General features: G+C 44.6%; 1 protein-coding gene across 3 annotated transcripts in view; it reads left to right on the plus strand.

Annotated features, from left to right (window-relative positions):
- FAM135B (family with sequence similarity 135 member B) overlaps positions 1–22,504 on the plus strand; it is a 141,737-nt gene that overhangs the window by 68,760 nt on the left and 50,473 nt on the right. For all 3 annotated transcript variants that reach the window (XM_077932714.1, XM_077932716.1, XM_077932717.1), the window contains 4 exons: positions 6,963–7,102; positions 8,107–8,177; positions 12,110–12,283; positions 15,118–15,244. In XM_077932714.1, the coding sequence (XP_077788840.1) occupies positions 6,963–7,102; positions 8,107–8,177; positions 12,110–12,283; positions 15,118–15,244 (512 nt within the window). The remainder of the gene's footprint in view (positions 1–6,962; positions 7,103–8,106; positions 8,178–12,109; positions 12,284–15,117; positions 15,245–22,504) is intronic.

Consider the following 22,504-nt stretch of genomic DNA (forward strand, 5'->3'; position numbering starts at 1 on the left):
TAGAAGTAACTGAAAAAGAACAATGGCTGTGTGTGTGTGTGTGTGTGTGTGTGTGTGTGTGTGTACAGTAGCATATGTTCTTACCTGTTCCTGCTATAAAGAGGAGCTTAGGTGGGAAAGTTGTCATTTCATCACTTGCCTTTAATTAGGTTTTATTTAAGGAAAGCATATTGGCCCGAAATATGTACAGAAGCTGGGTAAACATCACCATCTGCTTGTGACCTCCCGACTCCCTCAGCAACACACACACACACCACTTTGCAGGCAGTTACTGGTGACATTGCAGTGGGAGCTCAAGCTTGCAGCTCAGAAGGAGATCACTTTCTTTGCATGCATAACAGGCTATGGCAGAGTCCTAGCATGACTAGGTAAGGGCTTTTAGCCAGGGCAGAGTTGAACACTGAGCATTCTTTTTGCACATCCGTCAGTATGTGCAAATCTGACCCTTCTCACACTACCCTGGAAGCAGAGGACGGAGCAACAGTTCAATTACCTGTTGTGCTGAGCTTAAGATTCAAATGTTAAAACTTCTGGGTATTCCCCCCCCCCTTCAAAAAAGGCTGTCAGGAGATAACAGGGCCTTCTTGATGGTGGCGCCCTCCCTGCAGAACCCCTTCCTTCCAGATGTAAGGAGATAAAGAAATACACAACTTTTAGAAGACATCTGAAGGCAGGCCTGTATAGCGAAGTTTTTAATGTCTGATGTTTTATCATGTTTTTATATATGCAGTAAGCCACCCAGACTGGCTGGGGAAACCTAGCCAGATGGGTGGCATATAAATAAGATGATGGTGATGATGAAGATGATGATCTTAGGAAGAGCCACTGCTTATTCTCCTTCAAAAACGACTTGTAATCACAGTTGCCACCCAGATGCCTGTGGGAAACCCACAAACGGAACCTGAGCGCAGGAACATTCTCCCCTTTTGTGGTTTCCAGAAACTCATATTTGAAAGCAGTAGAGAACCTGTCCAAGTGACGCTGACACCAAAACCCCACACATACACTAAAGCAAAATAATGCAAGTTTTACCACCCCACCCCCTTTCCCCTCCTTCTTCCACAAACTTATACTGTAGGCAACACCAGTGGGGTTTTTTTCTTCCTGGGGGTACAAATACATCTAAAAATTTTGTGAATCTAAGTTTGGCGTTATTGAGGGGCAGTATTTCAATATGAGTAGGAAAATGAGAGTACCCCTAAACATTTTTTTTAGGGGGAAAAACCCCACTGGGCAACACTAATGTCTCACATCGAATGTAACTGAGCTATCGAAAAGACTGCGACCTGAAAAAGAGATAATACATGTACTTTTGTAACCAAAGAACATATTTAATAAAAATATTTTTTTTAAAAAAAAACATTACTGCCCTTGACTGTGGAGATAGAGCATAGCCAATATGGCTAGTAGCTGTTGAACTTGTCCCATCATCATTTAAAACCATCTGATCAATGTTATAAAAAGCAACAGCAACATTATTTAATAATAACTGGAGGTTCACAAAACCTTTTAGGCGCATGTGTGTCAACTTCTGGGGTGCTATTCCATGGCAATGCCTAACTGCTTCATTTCTGATCCCACCAGGTCACATTTGAGCAAAAGCCACTGCCAGACCCTCTCTCTCTTCAAGTAACATTTTGTACAGCAGGATTAGAAAGAGAAAAGCACACACCTGCTGAAAGTGAAGGCAACGCTCACAGGGGCCCCATTGCAATGCTAGCCACGTCTATCAATCTGAGCATTGCTTTCTTCCTGCCTTCTCAGGCAGGAGGTTTTTAATTAAGGGAAAGCTCTGCAGGGTCTAGTATCTCAATCTGCTTGCATACAACCGGCATTGTCTTGCGGTTGTTTTTCATCGTTGGGGGGGTGTGGAGGTTCAGGGAGGCCCCCATGTTTTCAAATTACCATCGCTGCTGTGAAAAAAGGGAACAGCCAGGGGGCAGAAGTGTGTGATGGTGTGTGTGTGTGTGTGTGTGTGTGTGTGTGTGTGTGTGTGCTGTTTTTCTTCCATTACAGTGTTTTTCCATTACATTGGTACCTCGGGTTACAGACGCTTCAGGTTACAGACACTTCAAGTTACGGACTCTGCTAACCCTGAAATAGTACCTTGGGTTAAGAACTTTGCTTCAGGATGAGAATAGAAATCACACGGTGGCCGTGCAGCAGCAGCAGAGGACCCCATTAGCTAAAGTGGTGTCTCAGGTTAAGAATAGTTTCAGGTTAAGAACGGACCTCCATAACGAATTAAGTTCTTAACCCGAGGTACCACTGTAGTGAAGCTGAGGCTCCAATTCTTTGGCTACCTCATGAGAAGAGAAGACTCCCTGGAAACGACCCTGATGTTGGGAAAGATTGAGGGCACAAGGAGAAGGGGACGACAGAGGATGAGATGGTTGGACAGTGTTTTCGAGGTTACCAGCATGAGTTTGACCAAACTGCGGGAGGCAGTGGAAGACAGGCGTGCCTGGCGTGCTCTGGTCCATGGGGTCACGGAGAGTCGGACATGACTAAACGACTAAACAACAACAACAGCCACTGTAGTGGTAAATGGCTTGCCACTTTCTTCATTCACAGACCATCTGAAGTTTGGGGGGGAGGGGGTGTTGCCGCTGCTAATGGGTGCAGCAAAAGCAAGTGGGGAGGGTAAAGAGAGAGAACCCCACCCTTCCTGCTTGGTTTCTGGAAAGATGGGTTCTGTGGAGATGTCAGAGGGCTGCTGACAGGATTCCTGTTTCTTGAACTGAAACCATGTGGCATCAGAGAAGGTTCAGGAGGAATCTGGAAGGGTTTAGTGCAGTGGTGGCGAACCTATGGCACATGTACCAGAGTGGGCACTCAGAGCTCTCTCTGCGGGCATGCGTGCCATCGCCCCATCATTCAAAGTGTCTTGCTGCTCTCCTCACCCCATGCCAGTGCAGGCGTGAAATGCTCGCTAGATTGTGCTCCACCCGCAGCAGCGTTGAGGGGGAGTCGCGTGCCCCCTCACGCCGCTGTGAGCATGAAACGTTTCATAGAGCGTGCGTTGGGGGGAGATGCTATTGGTGAGCTGGAGACGCATGTTTGCTGTGCTGACGTGAGTGAGTGTAACTGTTTTTTAGTTGAGTTAGTTATTTTCTGTGTTCCACCTGAAGAAGCTCCAGATCCCTGCACAATCCGCCCCCAAAAAGCTCAACAACACGGATAAAAACGGTAAATCGCCATGTTGGCACTTTGCAATAAATAAGTGGGTTTGGGGTTGCAGTTTGGGCACTCTAAAAGGTTCGCCACCACTGGTCTAGTGGATGGGGGTCTGAGCAGGCCCAGGAGCAGAGCTAAAGCAGGTTTCGGTTGACCTGAGGGCCTAGCCTAGCCATAGACATGTTTTGGTGTTAGCTTAATGAAGCATACTTGGACCGTTACCTCACCAGGAAGCTAGCCTGGCTATTCCAGGACTCTGAAAGCTTGCTTGGATTTTTACACTTGTTGAGTCCAGAAATTAGAAGGATCCAGCAATTAGAAGCCTTACTCCCCAGCAAAAAAACCTCATAGCAGTATTTACTCATTGATGAGATCAAGGAACATTCCATGGGGAAGTTGTGCTCAAGCCTCAAGACACACAAGAGTATACCAAAGTGAGCATTTAAGCCTTTGTTGGTGTATTTATCGACTTTCCTCACTTAGGTTGCAGGAGGAGGAGGAGGAAGGCTCTTAAAACTTGCGTGCAAGTTTTTGCATCTGATCAGCTCAGGTTTAGCAAAGTTTGTCTAAATTAACTAGTATACACCCACTGACTTGCAAGATCATTGAAATACATGGGTACATGTTGTTGTTTAGTCGTTTAGTCCTGTCCGACTCTTCGTGACCCCATGGACCAGAGCACGGCAGGCACTCCTGTCTTCCACTGCCTCCCACAGTTTGGTCAAAGTCATGCTGGTAGCTTCGAGAACACTATCCAACCATCCCGTCCTCTGTCGTCCCCTTCTCCTTGTGCCCTCCATCTTTCCCAACCTCAGCGTCTTTTCCAGGGAGTCTTTTCTTCTCATGAGGTGGTCAAAGGATTGGAGCCTCAGCTTCATGATCAGTCATATTTAGGAGTTTGCTATGTCTGCCATTTGATGAAAAGAATGAAAGGCATCTGAACTTTTAATGTATCAATCAAATCAAATGTTTAAAGGCTTTTTTTTTACAAAAATAGAGAAACATAATCTTGAACTATTACAATGCTGTTCCGCCTTAGAAGAGGTGGTCCTTCCTGTACAACGGAGAAGATGAGATGTCTGTTCTAAAACAGCAGCAGTCTGTTATTTTTATTAAAGCGTGGGGTATTATTATTATTATTATTATTATTATTATTATTATTATTATTATTATTTTGCAGGGCAGGGAGATTATTCCTAATTATTTTAACTAAACAAAGAGTGCTGCCCAGATTTATTGGGGTTGAGTTTTAATCAATCAAAAGTTTTAAAATTAATTAAGCTGATATATCAACGCAGAGTTGCAGGCCTAGAATTAATGTAGCAATTAACTTACATGCGGAGAGCTCTGCAAGGCTTTCAGTCTGACCTCTGTGGAAGTCCAGGCTTGAGAATTAATTCTGCAATTAATTAATTGGCAACAAGCATCACTTTGATCTTGCAGCCCATGTTTTTGGAAGGTTCATCGGAATTAGCATGCAGAGAAAGCATCCCACACAATGCCAGTATTCTCACCGAGCAAGCTGGGGTCAAGGTCGGCTTACTTCAATGACGTATATTGCTTTAAAAGCCTTGATGAAAGGAACCGGCAAAGAAGTAAAAACACCATAGCAGGGATCCCTCCCATTAAACATGGCTGGAAGCATCTCTCTGACAGCTGTATGCTAGCTCTGTTCTGGTTTGCAATAATCTCTCCTACACTGATTTAAAGCATAGAGAGCCTTTGTCATAAAGGTTTACCAGAAGCTTTAACTAAGAATAAGGGTCTTGTGGCAGTATAAGGGTGGTGCTGTAGTCTAAACCACAGAGCCTAGGACTTGCCAATCAGAAGGTCGGCGGTTCGAATCCCTGCACCGGGGTGAGCTCCTGTTGCTCGGTCCCTGCTCCTGCCAACCTAGCAGTTCGAAAGCACGTCAAAAGTCCAAGTAGATAAATAGGTACCTCTCTGGCAGGAAGGTAAAGGGTGTTTCCGTGCGCTGCTCTAGTTCTCCAGAAGCGGCTTAGTCATGCTGGCCACATGACCTGGAAGCTGTACGCCGGCTCCCTCGGCCAGTAAAGCGAGATGAGTGCCGCAACCCCAGAGTCGGTCACAACTGGGGGCTAATGGTCAGGGGTCCCTTTACCTTTAAGGAACAACAGAGTTATGGTGACATATTTTGTGGGCTAGAGTCCACCTCATCAAGTGCACTGGGGGCTGATGACGCACTTTAGTCCATGAGCACATACACCTTCATAAGAGTCCTCAGGTCAAAGGCCCACCTAGTCCAGCATCTTCTCACAGTGACCGACCAAAGCCCATAGGAAGCTGTAGACAGCACTTGACTGCAAACAGGCTTCTCCCCTCCTCTACTTTCTAGCAGCTGGTATTCAGAGACGGCCGAGGAAGAACATAGACTTCATGACTAGTAGCCATTGATGTCCTTGTCTGCCATACATTTAATTAACCTTATTCCAAAGTCATCCAAGTTGGTGGCTATCTTCTGAGTGTCATAAACGTTTCCACCAACTATAAATGCGTTGGTCTTGGAATGTGCCACAAGACTCTTTTGTGCTGCAAAATAGTACCAAAGATACGGAAATGAAGTGGTGGTGAAACCAGCACATCCTGGCCCTACAATATTGGTATCTTTCCACCTCTGCCTGGAGAGGTTGAAGACTGAAGCTGTGACATTTGAACTATGGCCTTCTGGAAAATAGAGACCTTTGGAGGACATGCATTATCTTGGCTGGCCCCTGTATAAATAATGTCTCTAATATGCTACCAATTATGCACCACTGGGGATCCTAGCAAAGGTATATTTGGAAGAGAAAATTACATTAGGTTCTGCATCTCTGAAGGGAGTTAGTGTATCAAATATACACAAACACACTTATATATATATATGTATAAAAATAATAATAATACAATCAAATTGCTTCTCTTTCTTTTTTGTCCTGTTAGATTAAGAGAAGAATAGATTTGGCCAGTAATGCAGTTTTACGTATGGCTCTAGAATGATGAGTTTTCAATGAAAATAAATGAGGCTTCATTGCCTGCCTTTCGAAGAGCTTATCTGCTTCATGCTTTTTATTGTCGTCACTGCGGTGGAGCAAATAAATGAGTTTTCTTTTTCTTTTTCTACTGTCCACGCTTCCATTATGATGCTTGGCTGAAGTGCTGGGGCTGAATGAGGCAGGGGCTCAGTGTCTCGTGGAATGTTCTCGGAGGAAAATCTGTTTTAGTTTTCCAGACCCACCACAAACTGGAAGCCAAAGATAGATAGAGAAAGCACCGTGAAATGTGTTTCTCACTGAGATGTTCCACTTCAGTGTTTAGATGGGGGAAATGGAGGTTCTGATGCTCCCACATATACTGTTTCCTGTACGATAGATAGATGATAGATAGATGATAGATAGATAGATAGATAGATAGATAGATAGATAGATAGATAGATAATGATAGATGATAGATGATAGATAGATAGATAGATAGATAGATAGATAGATAGATAGATAGATTATGGAACTTACACCAAAAAAGGGGGGGTAGGTCTAAGTCAAAATCTATTTTAAAGTCTTGTTTTCACTCTGCCAACTTGATCCCAAAGAGGTTTCGAATTCGGCATAACTTTACGCCAGTTTATCTCAAGGTGTCGTAAATTACACTGGCTCCCATAGTTTGGATTGCTGCCCCCCCAAGTGTTCGATGCATTCCAAATGCATAAAAGTGCAGGGCCTGATTAATTCTGGATGCCCAGGGTGTAAATCTATCTCATAGTTATTCTGTTTTTGGATTCTGTTTTGCAGGTGATTCAATTCTTTGTGCAGCCTGTGTCCATGAGAACACCGTCTACAGCAGAGTGTTTCAAATTTTGTACAGGAATGAAGAGATTGTCATCAATGAATCCATGAACTTCAGGGCCCACCTCCTCGTGGATGGTGAAAAGGTTTGTTTCTCTCAGTTTGGACTCTTGTTTCTGCCTCTTTTACACACATGCATATACACACAAAGAGTGAATCTGGTTCCACTGGTAAGGTATATTGCAGTTATTAATATTGCAGAATCTGAAGCAACTGGAACCATGAAAATGGCAACTGCACCGCTTTCCCACACTAGGCCAATGCTGGGTCTCTTGACAACTTTTCTGTGCCTCTCTGAGACCTCTGTCTCTCTATGCCAGGGATAGGCAACCTAAGGCCCAGGGGCCGGATGCGGCCCAATCGCCTTCTCAACCCCGTCCCCGGACAGTCCAGGAATCAGCCTGTTTTTATATGAGTAGAATGTGTGCTTTTGTTTGAAATGCATCTCTGGGTTATTTGTGGGCCATAGGAATTTGTTCATTTTTTCCTCCAAAATATAGTCCGGCCCACCACATGGTCTGAGGGACGGTGGAGTGGCCCATGGCTGTAAAAGGTTGCTGACCCCTGCTCTATGCCATTCTTCAAGTTGCCAGTCAGTTGGCTCTCTGGTACAGTCAAACCTCGGTTCCCAAACGCCTCAATTTTGGAATGTTTTGGCTCCCAAACACCGAAAACCCAGAAGTCAATGTTCCTGTTTTCGAACGTTTTTTGAAGCCAAATGCCCAACATGACTTCCCCTTGAGTGCAGGAAGCTCCTGCAGCCAATCAGAAGCCACACCTCGGTTGTCGAACATTTTGGAAGCCAAATGGGCTGCTGAAATGGATTATCTTCAATAACCAAGATTTGACTGTACTTGTGTTTCCTGAGTCACACTTCAGCAGGAATGCTGATAGATACTTGCTGATGGGAGCTGAGCATCTTACGCGTCTGAGGTAAATTCATGCTGATTTAGCAGAGCCCCATGATAGAACTGTCACACTCACGCTGCATTGCATCACATTGGTTCTCAGAACACACACACACACAATTTCCTATGTGTTATGAGGCCTTGCTTGTAATGACAGTTCTCTTTTTCAATAACCTCTACAGGTGGAAGAGGCACTAAGAGAAGCAGACTTTCAGCTCAAGCTGGACTTGCATTTTACGGACAGTGAGCAACAGTGAGCACTTTTTGCTTTCCTAAGGCAAACTGATCATTGTGGATTCTGATGCAAACTGGCCCAAATCAGGACTAACCCGCAGATAGAAATGTAGCTGTTCTTTGAATTCCCTCCGAAGGTTGCCACTCTGTCTTTAGCTAAAAACAAACCAATAAACAAAAAACATGCATACGGTGGCCCTGGGTGGCCATGACATCCACTCTCTGTGATCTGCCTTGTGGCTGCAGTCAGTGATTTCAGCTCAGCTGTGGCGACAGTTCCCCAGCAGTGATTTCAGCTTGTGGAGGCTAGCCAGGGCTACATACCTAGCCTAGCATCCCACCTTCATCGCTAGTGAAGGGTAGGTGGGTTCCCACGAGGCAAGACACAGTGATAGCAGCAAGAACCATTATTGAACTAACAGAACTGAGCAACAGGGGCAAAACAATTGCATATATACATTTCTGAAGGCCTAGGCCACTCCCATTCCCAACGTGATTGGCTATCTAAACTTCCAAGCTGCGAATCATGACTCAGAGTTCAAGGGCCAATGACAGAGGCCCAAATCCTGAAATGTTCTGTGATTGGATATCACGTATCGAATCAGAACACAGGAACTCAGAATCCTTAGTCCAGACTCAAGCTCAGGCAAACACAGACCGGTGAATACATAACAGGAAGATAGGTTTTTAAAAAATGTTTTGAGATAAAATACATTTAGACATTGATGTTTTGCGATAAAAGATATTCAGAATAGTATTTAAAAGTGAGTTTTCATGATTTTATTCATTTTTTATAAAATAATCATGTGAAAACGGCAAAGAAATAGACTACTAAGTCAATTGCTAGTGCCGTCTAGTATTTGGGGTCATCAACGTGGCTTCCTTAACCCTACTGTCCTCTAAAATTAGGCTTGGAAGAAGCAAATAGAATAAGTAAGAGTGTTGTGGCATTTCTGATATGCTCTTGGCAGCTTCTATGGTTTGCAAATGTACCCTCAGTTCCAAAACTTTGGCAGCCTCTGATATCAATAGCCATTTCCCACACCAATCATCTAAACCTCCCTCTTTCACGGAGCAAGCCTAAGTTTCTTCCTTGAGAAGTTCCCTAGAATTCATCACTAGTAAGGGTGTTTAGGGTTGCATTCCTAGACTTTCAAAAGTTAATCTTCCCTACAGAGGGTCTGCCTCCTTTAGTGCTGCTATGTCCATTGCCCAGATAGATTGTAGGACATGGAATCACATGAGGAAAAACATTTCCACTTCCCTGAATTGAAGGTAGATTTCTTCCCCCTTCCCACTGGAAACTGTGGGTCCCAGCAGGCTAGATTTAAAAGTGGGTGGTATTCTACCCCACTCCAATTCCTGGGCTCCATGGTTATTGATGGTCTTACTGTTATTTCTTAATTATTGTGTTTTCTGGTTTAAAATTCCGTTTACACATTGCTCTTATATAGTCTTTTATTGTGCTGGTTTCCTATTTGAGGTTTTATGTGCTGGCTTTTTCTAACACCTTTTGTGGCTTTATTGCCATATTTTTATTTTGTTTTTGCCTGATGCCAGGAGAATTTATTTCATGAAGAATCTCATAAACACAATAAAGAGATAATATTGCTTGAAGCTGCCTTAGAAGCCAGAGTTGTTGTTTTTTTAAATTTATTTTTTATTTCTCTTTTTAAGTCACTTTGTGTTGCTCTGGGTTAAGATAAAGAAACTAACTCGTAATGATGATGATGGTTTAATCTAAGCAATCATGTAGTTTCCCCAAGGATTACTGAATGTATCAACTATTCTATAATGGGCTATCTTGAGAAAATAGAATTTACTACGTATGTTCTACGTATGTTCCACCCGTGTTCTAACCTTCACTGTCAGAAGCATTCTGTCTCCAAATGCCAGTTGCTGGTAATCTCAGATGGACAGAGAGTTGTTCCACTCATGTTAAGCTTTCAGGCTTCTTACAGGTATTTTTTGGGCCACTGTGAACAAAGGATGCTGGACTAGACAGGTCTTGGCTGGATCCAGCAAACTCATCTCATGTTAACTCCCGTATGGCGGCAAATCTGGGCTACCCAACACCAACTGGCCTCAAAGGTTCCCATGGTGCCATAATTTGAACGTTTGTCAATGGACCACAGAGATTTTTAAAAAGTCCCTCAGTGAAATATTTGCACCTGATGTTCCACAAAATCCCTCTTTAGAAGCTTCAGCAGGCTTTTCAAAAGTCATGTTTTGAACTTTGAACTTCACACCCCCAGTTTAACATTTCTATTCAGTTAAGAATAAGAGGGAAGATTCCAATAGTGAGAACAGGATCATAAATGGCCTGATTCAGTAAGACTCTTCTTACCATTATTATTATTATTATTATTATTATTATTATTATTATTATTATTATTAGGAAATATGAGCTTCTGTGACATCATTAGTACCAAATGAATGTGTGACTGGGATATATTTTTTATTGCACTGGGCACTCAGAAATTTAGACACACATTCTCCTGAACAGCACGGACATGGGAATAAAACGGATTGTCCTTTTTTGTCCTAGCTCTTCCTTCACCTCTTACACAGGCTTCTCAAAAGTCTTAACGGCTTGTGTCAGCAGCTTCTCCTAAAATGACAAAAGCAGGTTTAAGCCCAATCGCTGACTTTTTTTTTTTTAAGGATCTGTGAATGGTGCAATGCAAGTCACTTTGGGTTTTTCGCAGCAATGTCATAATATTGACACTGCTGCTACAAGTACAATTAAGAGCTAAGCACCAGCCTTGTAAATGCTCCTCGTTGCCAAGTGAATTGCTGCCAAGTGATAAAAATTCCACTCACACCATTGTCTCTGGGGCTGCATCCATGCAGCAGATTGAGCCAGAAGAAGGCTCTTCTCAATTAGCTACCAGGCTAAGTTGAAGGTGGTAGTACGAAGCCCTGTACAGTTTGCATTGGGATACCTTGAAGACCAGCTTATTCCTTATTGTTGTTGTTTAGTCATGTCCGACTCTTCGTGACCCCCTGGACCAGAGCACGCCAGGCACTCCTGTCTTCCACTGCCTCCCGCAGCTTGGTCAAACTCATGTTCATAGCTTTGAGAACACTATCCAACCATCTCGTCCTCTGTCGTCCCCTTCTCCTTGTGCCCTCCATCTTTCCCAACATCAGGGTCTTTTCCAGGGAGTCTTCTCATGAGGTGGCTAAAGTATTGGAGCCTCAGCTTCATGATCTGTCCTTCCAGTGAGCACTCAGGGCTGATTTCCTTCAGAATGGAGAGGTTTGATCTTCTTGCAGTCCATGGGATTCTCAAGAGTCTCCTCCAGCACCAGAATTCAAAAGCATCCATTCTTCGGCAATCAGCCTTCTTTCTTTATGGTCCAGCTCTCACTTCCATACATCACTACTGGGAAAACCATAGCTTTAACTATACGGATCTCTGTCAGCAAGGTGATGTCTCTCTTATTCCTTATAGGCCCAACCAATCACTGTGCTCCGTAGGAGAGAGCCTCCTGCGGCTACCATCTCATCAGAAAGTCCATTCCACCCAATGTGAGAACAGGGCTTTTATTGTGGTAGCACCTATGCTTTGGAACAACCACCTTCTCCAGTACACATCAGGAAGCTGTCATCTCTGTTGATTTGTACTGCATTTTTTTAAAAAAAAAGAGTGTGGTTTTATTGCTTGTGCATTTACTGCCCGGGGCTCCATTGGGAGGAAGCAGGTTATTAAATAAATAAATAAACAAATGCAATTATTTTAACTGTTTTTTCCTCTATATTTATTTGTTTCAAAGGTGTTTTATATGCAATTGTTTTAACTTTTATTGTAGATAGACAGGCAGATAGATGTGCAACAGTGCTTTATAGGCTTTTCTTCCCTTGAGAAGGCAATTTGAGATCCTTCATACAAAGCCATCCATAAATGAAACTGTTATTAACAACAACGACCATTGCTTCTCCTTCCAGGCTGAGAGATGTCACGTCAATCCCTGTGATCAGCAGCCGCACTTTGGGGCTCCACTTCCACCCGGGGCGAGGGCTGCATCATCATGTGCCCGTCATGTTTGACTACTTCCACCTGTCAGCCATCTCTGTTACCCTGCATGCTTCTCTGGTGGCTCTGCACCAGCCCCTGATCAGGTGAGAGAAACAGGGTTCTTGTTGTTTTCATTTTCTGTATGTGTATTTCATGATCTTTGCTATGAGAGGTCAATTGTTCATATGTCATGTTATGTACTGAGCTTGGATCCTAGAACAATAGGCAGGTAGGAACCTAGAAGGCAGCAACCTGATTGGTCTGCAGGAACTGCCCAATCCGGCTCCAGGAGGAAGTGAATCAGCAACCTGATTGGCCTGCAGGAACATTCCAATCAAGTTCCAGGAGGGGAGTTGAATCAGCCAATCACACGGGACTCATTGTGTAAATAATGTATATATAACCAGAGGTTTTTTGGGAAAGTACTCACTCACTGTTAACCATGAGCTGAAATAAAGAGCATGAAATCAACACTCAACTCCGAGTATATTTCATCTCATTTGCTTTTTTAAAAAAATGCTTACATAAAATAAAAACAATGCCAGCAACAGAACTACTAAAAATAGAGACTTGGCAGAAATATTATTATTATTTATTAAATTTCTATATATGTATAATGTGTTGCTGTAATCTAACCACAGTTGCTGACCAAGGTTTGCCTTTTATAATCAGCTATGTGGTGATGGCAGGGACGTGGGTGGCATTGTGGGTTAAACCACAGAGCCTAGGATTTGCCAATCAGAAGGTCGGCGGTTCGAATCCCCACAATGGGGTCAGCTCCTGTTGTTCTGTCCCTGCTCCTGCCAACCTAGCAGTTTGAAAGCACACCAGTGCAAGTAGATAAATAGGTACCGCTCTGGCGGGAAGGTAAATGGCGTTTCCGTGCAGTGCTCTGGTTTGCCAGAAGCGGCTTAGTCATGCTGGCCACATGACGCAGAAGCTGTACGCCAGCTCCCTCGGCCAATAAAGCGAGATAAGCACCGCAACCCCAGAGCCGGTCACGACTGGACCTAATGGTCAGGGGTCCCCTTACCTTTATGTGGTGATAGCACTATCCACACTAGGAAATGGACAACACTCTGTCCTATTTTAGGGTTGCCATTTTTCTAGAAGTAAAATTCAAAAGTAGTTGAGCTTTTTTTTTTTTTTTAAAAAAAGCAATCAACCTCAAAATCCCGGACACTATTTTCCTGGTTAATAATAATAATAATAATAAATTTTATTTATATCCCGCCCTCCCCAGCCAAAGCCGGGCTCAGGGCGGCTACCAACACTAAAACAGCGCAACATTATAAAAACATTATAAAAATTAATTAAAATACAAATTGATGGCAACCATAAACTAAAGTTTTGTAAAGATTGCCAAAGGAGGGAGTCAGGCTGCGTCCTGACCAAAGGCCTGGTGGAACAGCTCTGTCTTGCAGGCCCTGCAGAAAGATGTCAAGTCCTGCAGGGCCCTTGTCTCTTGAGACAGAGCGTTCCACCAGGTTGGAGCCGCAGCCGAAAAAGCCCTGGCTCTAGTTGAGGCCAGCCTAACCTCTCTGTGGCCTGGGACCTTCAAGATGTTTTTATTTGAAGACCGTAAGTTTCTCTGTGGGGCATACCAGGAGAGGCGGTCCCGTAGGTACGAGGGTCCTAGGCCGTATAGGGCTTTGAAGGTTAAAACCAGCACCTTAAACCTGATCCTGTACTCCACCGGGAGCCAGTGCAGCTGGTATAGCGCCGGATGAATGTGGTCTCGCAGCGAAGACCCCGTAAGGAGTCTCGCTGCGGCATTCTGCACCCGCTGGAGTTTCTGGGTCAGTCTCAAGGGCAGCCCCACGTAGAGCGAGTTACAATAAACCAGTCTGGAGGTGACCATCGCATGGATCACAGTGGCTAGGTCAGGGCGAGAGAGGTAAGGAGCCAACTGCTTAGCTTGGCGGAGATGAAAAAATGCCGCCTTTGTTATAGCTGCAATCTGTGCCTCCATAGCAACCCCAGACATATAGCAACCCCATCTTATTTAAGTCTAGTTGTTAGATGTGGCTTTACCAAGCATTTTGCCACCCTATGGACCTCTCATGGAGGAGGCCCACAAAGAAGGACCTTAGATGATGACTGCAGGGTCTGGGTCAGTCCACATGGGAGGTTCTTCTGAGGTCCAGCTCAATACATTTTGTAGCCTAAGGCGAAGGTGACCATGGTGTCCCCTCCCTTCCGTGCACAGAATCTTGACAGGGCTAACTCTTACTTCCACACTAATCATGTAAGAATCATCCTCCACAAAGAGGAGCAGGCTAGCTTAGGGGCCATGTAACACACTCCTGGCTGTTGGTCCCTATCCTCAGCACACAATGCTTGAGGCAGTGGCCTCACCCTGTCTATTGGTAGGGCTGGTAAAGAAATAAATAAAATTAAAGCGGATCCTGCAAGCCTCAAGTCTGCCTGCCTGTGATCTAATGTTTCCTTATTGTCTCTTGCCTGCTCACACACAGACTTGTTGTTTTTAATATTTGATCTACGGTAAATCTAGCTCCCCCCCCCCCTAATTTGTAACCACTGTCTCTTGTCTTACCCTGAGCAAAGAGGGAGAACAGTAATCTCTTTGCTTCTTTCTGAACTCCTTTAACAATTGCCATATGTTGTTGATGACAAAGAGAGAAGAAAAGCTTACCTATTCCTGGGAAACTTGTTTGCTGCTACTGATCCTGTTAGTGGAGAATTTTTAACAAGCTTTGAAAAAGCCTGAAGGCTTCCCAGAGCACCACAGACCGAGACGAACCTTTGCTATGTCTCCCAGCTCTCCAAGAACTGTTGTTTTAAAATAGCAACACAGGGATATTTTTTAAAATGTATTTTTAGTGCAGAGAGGAAAGGATGGGTGAGAAAACTTTGAAATGTGTAATACTGTTGTTCCATATAGATATAGGTATTCCATTTTTTCTTCTTTGTTTAGCTTTGCCCGTCCAGGGAAGGGCTCGTGGCTTGGTAAAAACAGCTTGGAAACAGGACCAGATCTGACGGGGATGTCGCTGGAAAACCTGGTGTTTGGAGCCGGTTACTGCAAACCTGTTGCTTCTGAGGTAGGGGACAGTTCTTGTTCGTGGTGACATTAGATGCACAGTGTAAGGTGTTACCGGAAAAATCTGAGGGCTCCCTTGGACAAAACAAAGACACCAACCAGGATAACTTGGAGCAAAACAGCAGCCTGTAGGCTTGGCCTTTATTGAACTGTTGCAACAGGGTGTTCCCCTCACTTGCAAGAGAGAGGAAAGACCCAGAAAGATGGTGTGCAAGAGCTTATAAAAACTTTTGAAATTCCCATCCTCTAGGTCAAGCCCACCCCCAGAAACATCATGCATACATTGCAGAAAGGAGGGGTTGAGGGAGGAGTTGTGGTGGTAACCTGAGTGTCCTGTCACCTGGCTGGTTCCTCCTTTCCCCCTCCCCATGAGTCACTTCCAGGAGACAAAGGGGAGTTGGCAGTTTCCTGCCCCCAGAGGGAAGATCTGATCATTGTCCTTTGTTTCAGTCCATGCTGAATCCACTCCCATATGCAAGTTCTTTGTGATCTTGATTGTCTTCTGTCTAGGACCATCAGGGTTGGCACAGCAACTGGGCAGGGCTCCTGTGGATGTGCTGGGATGGTGAAGGGATTATGGCTGACCAGAACCAAGCCACCCCCCTTTGATAGTCCTTGTCATATGGAGTAAAATAAAAATGGAACAGTGCAAATCCGATGTATGGTTGATTTTTCTATGGATTTATAACAGTAGTGTGTGAGTGTGAGTGTGTGTGAAGTTTGTACAAACTGAATGATTGGGGTGGGGGTTCCTGCTACAAAAGGGATGGAGATGGGCCTTTCTTAGGCAGGATCACCAGGCTGATAAGAGAGAGGTGAGTTTATATTATCCCTACTCCCACCGATAAAATCTGTGATGAATTTTGCCCACTGGGAATGGAAGTGCAGGAAGCAAGGAGAATATCTGCAGGTAGAGGCAGAGCCAACTGCTTCTAGACTTGCCCTCAACCCCCTCTTCTCTGCTGAATTCTATACGGGCAACATTGAGGTTACGGAAGAGGAAACTGGCCTTCTAAGGCAGAAAACTGTTTACAAAATCCTTCCCTTGTAACCATTTTGTCAAAAAAGGACCAATAATGCCAAATGTTACTCGAGGAAACAACAGCGGTATTAATATATTCCTAGTCATGCTTCTTGAAACTCCTACTCTGTTGGGGTGGTGTTGTCGATCCTGTCTGTTATACAAAGTGCTCACCCCTTAACCTAGAAGAAGAAGAAGAAGAAGAAGAAGAAGAAGAAGAAGAAGAAGAAGAAGAAGAAGAAGAAGAGTTTGAATTTGATATCCCGCTTTATCACTACCGGAAGGAGTCTCAAAGCGGCTAACATTCTCCTTTCCCTTCCTCCCCCACAACGAACGCTCTGTGAGGTGGGCGAGGCTGAGAGACTTCAGAGAAGTGTGACTAGCCCAAGGTCACCCAGCAGTTGCATGTGGAGGAGCGGGGAAGTGAACCTGTTCACCAGATTATGAGACTACCGCTCTTAACCACTACACCACACTGGCTACACTGAAACCGTCTACAGAGGAGCAGATCTGAGACGCCAGTTTCTCAAATCCCAAAAGGCTAGTAGAAGAAACAGAGCATGCAGATACTTTACTTACCTTGCCTTTAGTACTGACTAGCAAGGGAAAAGGCAGTGTTTTATGAAGCAGAATACTCTTCCTGTATCATCAGAACAGTGGTGCTATTTTAAACAGTGACAGCATTCCAGGGTGGAAAATTTCCTCCAAATACGAATGTGGAATCCCAGAATTGTAGAATTGGAAGGGACCCAGAAGTTCAACTCCCAGTTAGGTGCTCCATTATTGCCCCTTTTCCTGTCTTGGCTGCAGCTCCCTCCTTGCATTCTTTCATCCAGCCGTCGGCAACCTAAGGCTCATGGGCCACAAGTGGCCCGTGCAGGTTGTTTAACCGGCCCATGGACCCCCGCTGCCCGCTCAGGGACCCCTACCGGCCACTCAGTCGGCTCCCATGTGCTGTGCTAAACTGGCACAGAGCAGAGTGGGGACCGCCTTCCGTGACGCTGGCCTTCTTCACACGCCTCCTCCGCACCGGAAGGAGCACCGGAAATAGCGTTTGCAAATGTGTGCGTGTACGCGCACTCTGGCCCACTGCGACGTCTGCGGGACCGTGAACCGGCCCAAGTCACAAAAACTTTGCCGACCCCTGCTGTAGTCTGTTATCACCAGATTGGGCACTGCTTTCCTTTTGTGTGAAAACAGAGGCAAAGGAGGTGTTGCGTGGTTCCATCTTGTCTTCGTCGTAGCATTTCTCTGCCTTCTTCACGCAGAGCTCCTGCAACTTGCTTGGTCTTCCTGTTGCTTCAAACATAGCTGACGAACAGGTCGGCTACGCCAGATCAATTTTGATTTCCCCCAGTTTCCATTGCTTATTCGTTTGATTTCCTTTCAAGCCCACGGCTGAGAGCGCTCCAGCGATGATCTGTTTTGTTTTTCAGCTTGCTGAGACAGTGTCGATTACAGCGATAATTGAGATAATGAGCTTGTTTATCAACAGTAGATAGCTTGCTTGGTTAATGTTTATTGCAGCTTTTCTTTCCCCCATTTTATGAGCTTAGGAGAAAGTGGTGCTAAATGCAGTTTGCTGACTTTGGAGATAGCAATGCAGAGAGAGTCAATGTGGAAGAGAAGTCCATGCAGCCCACGATTTAAAGCAAGCTGTCCAAATTCTCAGTTCCCTGCCTTATATGTGGGTTGGAAATCAATGAACACTTGGGGTTGTCGCCAACTAAGTCCTACTCAAAATAGACCCAACGAAATTAATTGACCTAATTTAATCATATTCATTAATTCCATTGGGTCTACTCTGAGTAGGACGCGCACTGGACACCACCCTCAGATTGCACAGAGAACTGTATGATGCATACAAAATTTTATACGTATTTTTTAAACAAACAAACAAACAAACAAACATGGGCTTGCAAAGCCACACAACCAAGCTGATTGGGATCAGGATCCAGCCTAAGTCCCCCCTTTCTGCTCCCTCCCCTGCCACTTCCCCAGAATGCTCCTTTTGGGGGAGCTACAGCCACATTCAACTGAGCTCAACTGAGCTGGTATGAGAAATTTACCCTGGCATATTCAGCTGCATTGGCGTTCGGGACTGAGCATGTCCGAGCTGGGAATCAGTTGGTTGAGCCAGAGAACCTGCAGCATCCATTATATTGTAAATTGCCCGGGGATCCTCAGATGAAGGTCGGTATAGAAATTTAATAAACAAATACAGTGGTACCTCGGGTTACATACGCTTCAGGTTACAGACTCGCTAACCCAGAAATAGTGCTTCAGGTTAAGAACTTTGCTTCAGGATGAGAACAGACATTGTGCTCCGGCGGCGCGGCAGCAGCAGGAGGCCCCATTAGCTAAAGTGGTGCTTCAGGTTAAGAACAGTTTCAGGTTAAGAACGGACCTCCGGAACGAATTAAGTACTTCACCCGAGGTACCACTGTAATGAAGGATGCGGGTGGCGCTGTGGGTTGAACCACAGAGCCTAGGACTTGCCGATCAGAAGGTCGGTGGTTCGAATCCCTGTGATGGCGTGAGCTCCCGTTGCTCGGTCCCTGCTCCTGCCAACCTAGCAGTTCGAAAGCACGTCAAAGTGCAAGTAGATAAATAGGTACCACTCTGGCAGGAAGGTAAACGGTGTTTCCGTGCGCTGCTCTGGTTCGCCAGAAGTGGCTTAGTCATGCTGGCCACATGACCCGGAAGCTGTACGCCGGCTCCCTCGACCAGTAAGTGAGATGAGCGCCGCAACCACAGAGTCAGTCACGACTGGACCTAATGGTCAGGAGTCCCTTACCACTGTAATAAAACAAATAATCCTAAACTGCTCGTCTTGCCATACGATTGCCTGCAACATGTTTTACATGATTACCACCTAAAATTCTGAAGTACATTCCCATCCTCTTTTTTAAAAAAAGATAGAATAATGGGAAATGTAGCTTATTCCTCACAGAGCCCCCCTACAGGTCCTTTGGAGGGGTGTACTTTAAATTTGCTTTAAATCTATGGTGTGTGGGAAGCCTGAGGTGCATTACTCATTCTGCATCACAAAGCTGTTTATTTTAACACCCTCTGTTGTGTTTTGGGTCAGTTGAGGGTAATGTGCTTGAAGAAGCTTCAATTTATCTGTAGAACATTCTGTGGGCACTTTGTTGTAGACATGTGCTCTGGCTGATGCTTAGATGCATATTTAGGCCATCTATTTCCAATCAGAGCATATTTTTGACATGATTACTGGGCAGCATGGATGCTGGTGCATCTGACTCATACTGTGTAGGAAACCCCTATGGCTTACTATGAGGAAGAACATCCCCTGGCCAGGTAAGGAACAATGACACAGTTGGAACGTTTCAGACATTCTCCTTCTCCAAATTCCCTTGTAGAATTTTGAGTGCCAAATTGTTCTCATTGTGGGAATGTTCAGGGAGGCAGGAGAGGATATATTGTTTAATTATATCCTTTCCAACTTGTGTTAACAAGTTCTACAATTTAGCAGAGTAACATTCCCCTTTTTAAAAGTACACAGCAGATAACGTTTTTGCCAGGCTTGTTTAAGCCTCTAAAATAAGTTTCCTGGTAATTCCCCTTTTATTCCCTCCTAAAAAGATAGACACAACACAGTCTTGTATAAAAGTATAAAATAGTTTATTCACAGTTTCATTCAGTTCACAAAAGGATCCCTGAAGGCAGACTTAAGTTACAAAATATATACGCCTGGAATCTATTGCATAAGGCGATAGTTCCTTTTTCCTCTCTTGGCCAGACAAGGTCAAGGCTGATGCTTCTTCGATGAAAGAAAAATGGAGAAGAGAGAGATGTGGTGGCCAGTCCTGTGCTTTTGTTACCTGCACAGGTAAAGTCACGCCCACCTCTGGTCACATGTCGAGGAAGTTTGTCCCAGCACAGGAGGAAACAGGAAGTTTATCTACTGGCTGGACAAACATCCCTCTTCATGTCTAAATATGTCCACTCTAGGAATGTTGTATTTGACTGCTCTATGTTTCACACCCCACACTCATCTCATCCATCTCTACATTTAAAGCCTTCTTATACCACTTTTAAAATCATGGCTTCCCCTAAATAATCCTGGGAAATGAAGTTTTGGTGTTTTTTTAAGGGTACCTACAAGTCCCAAGATCCTTAACAAACTACATAAGGATTTTGTTTAAGTTGGCACCCGTAGCTCCAGATTTGCTGGCAGGGGTCTGGACTGCCCCAACACACCCCCACCCCCACACCCCCACACCCCAGTCCCTTCTGACAACAACCAGCCACCAGTTTCTGGAATGCCCACAGCTGGAATTTCAGCTGCAGCTGGGCTGCAGAAGCTGATGGGAATGCGAGGTTGGATTAAAAATATAACAGCAGAACCAAGCAATGGCACCCGGGTAGGATACCAGACAGCATGGGAGACTAGGGTCCGAGGTCCCATCCCCCCCCATAAAATATTTGAGAGGAAGCCCCCGCCCAAGTTACCATTCAAATAGTGTGCGTGGACCATGTCATGTGATTGATTATGTAGGGCAGGGCTTACCCCCCCTCAATATTTTATTCAAGTTGGGATCCCTGCCAGAGAGGGAAATACAGAGATCTCGGGAGAAACAGATGTTGATGGTTAAAAACATGCACGTGTGTGCAAAATAATAATAATAATAATAATAATAATAATAATAATAATAATAATAATAATACATAAGGGGGGAGAAAACATTAAAAAAACATTCCATACAAACAGCACAGAAAGTAAGACGGGACATGGGTTGAGAGATCAAAGAAATGCCCTGTGTAAATCATAGAAACATCAACTTCCGCATAGCGTTGGAAAGGATCCCAAAGGTCATTTAGCTCAGCTCTGTGCAATGCAGGAATAAGTGTGTAGCCCCAAAGACTTGTCCCAAGTGGAACTTGTGGGAATGTTCAGGGATGCAGGAGAGGATATATTGTCTGATTATATCCTTATCCAACTTGTGTTAACAAGTTCCACAATTTCAGCAGAGTAACATTCCCCTTTATTTTAAGCTTTGCAACGGATGTGTTTGCTCAGGCTCGCGAAAGCCTCTATAATAACTGTTCTGGTATTTCCCCCTTATTCCCTCATAAAATATAAGAGACAACACAGTCTTTTACAAAAGTATAAAAAGAGTTTACTCACATCCTGTTCACAATCAGATCCCAGAAGGCAGACTTAGCTTAATGAAGTAACATACATTTGGAATCTATCTCTTAAGAAGATAGTCCCTCTGTCCTCTCTTGGCTGGAAGCCAAGAGGGCATCTTTGGCTTAGTAGAAGTTGTATCTTCGATGCATATGGTGAAAGAGAGGAGAGAGATGGCTGCCCTGCCCTGTGCTTTTGTCATTACCTGCGCAGGTGAGGCCACACCCACCTCTAGTCACATGCAGAGGAAGTCTGTCCCAGCCCAGAAGGAAACAGGAAGTTTACCTGCTGGCTGGACAAACATCCCTCCCCATGTGTAAACATGTTCACTCTAGGAATGTTGTACTTGACTGCTCTTGTGTTTCACATCCCACAGAACTTGCTTGTCTTTGCTGCATAATCTCTTCCACATTTGAGAGGAAGTGCCCTTTCACACTGCACAAAACAGATGGCACTCTTTCGACACTGATAAATGTCCTCTGAAGTTTTCTCTCCCAGTCGTCCAGCTGATTCCTGGATGCTGGTACAAATGTCTCTAGTGATTTGACCAGCTTGATATTTGAGAAGGAGAAAGTCCTCGCTGCTGTCTTCATTTGCGAATGGAGACGGGTTTCAATCAATCCTCCTCCTTCTTGCTTCCCCTGCTTTGATTCTGCACAAGGGAGCTTGGCACGCTGCTGTTTTTGACAAGACGTCAAAGGTTCTTTGTTCAGCGCTCCTGACTTCTCGCTGTGCAGAATAATTAAATGTCAGGCGCAGAAGGTTGTACCAGTCCAATTTCCCTAGCTCTTGCAAAGTGACATGCCGGACACAGGTTTTATTATTTCATTTTAATTTTGAGTGTGTGCTTTCTGCTTTTCTGGCTTACTGCCCATCAGGATACTTCTAATTCACGCGGAGGCTTTTAAAAAAATGAGGAAATGGCTTTAGGTGGTCCTTCCTTCCCCTTTTCAAATGACAAAGGGGAATCTTAGGAGGGGGATTTGAGCATTTTCATCCCCACAAAGTATAGGCAAGGCACTTGCACTTCAAGAGAGATGAAGCTGACTTGGCCATTTATCTTAGCAGGATTGTAATTTCAGTCA

This window comes from Podarcis muralis, chromosome 8 (genome assembly GCF_964188315.1).
Source record: "Podarcis muralis chromosome 8, rPodMur119.hap1.1, whole genome shotgun sequence".
Lineage (NCBI taxonomy): Eukaryota > Metazoa > Chordata > Lepidosauria > Squamata > Lacertidae > Podarcis > Podarcis muralis.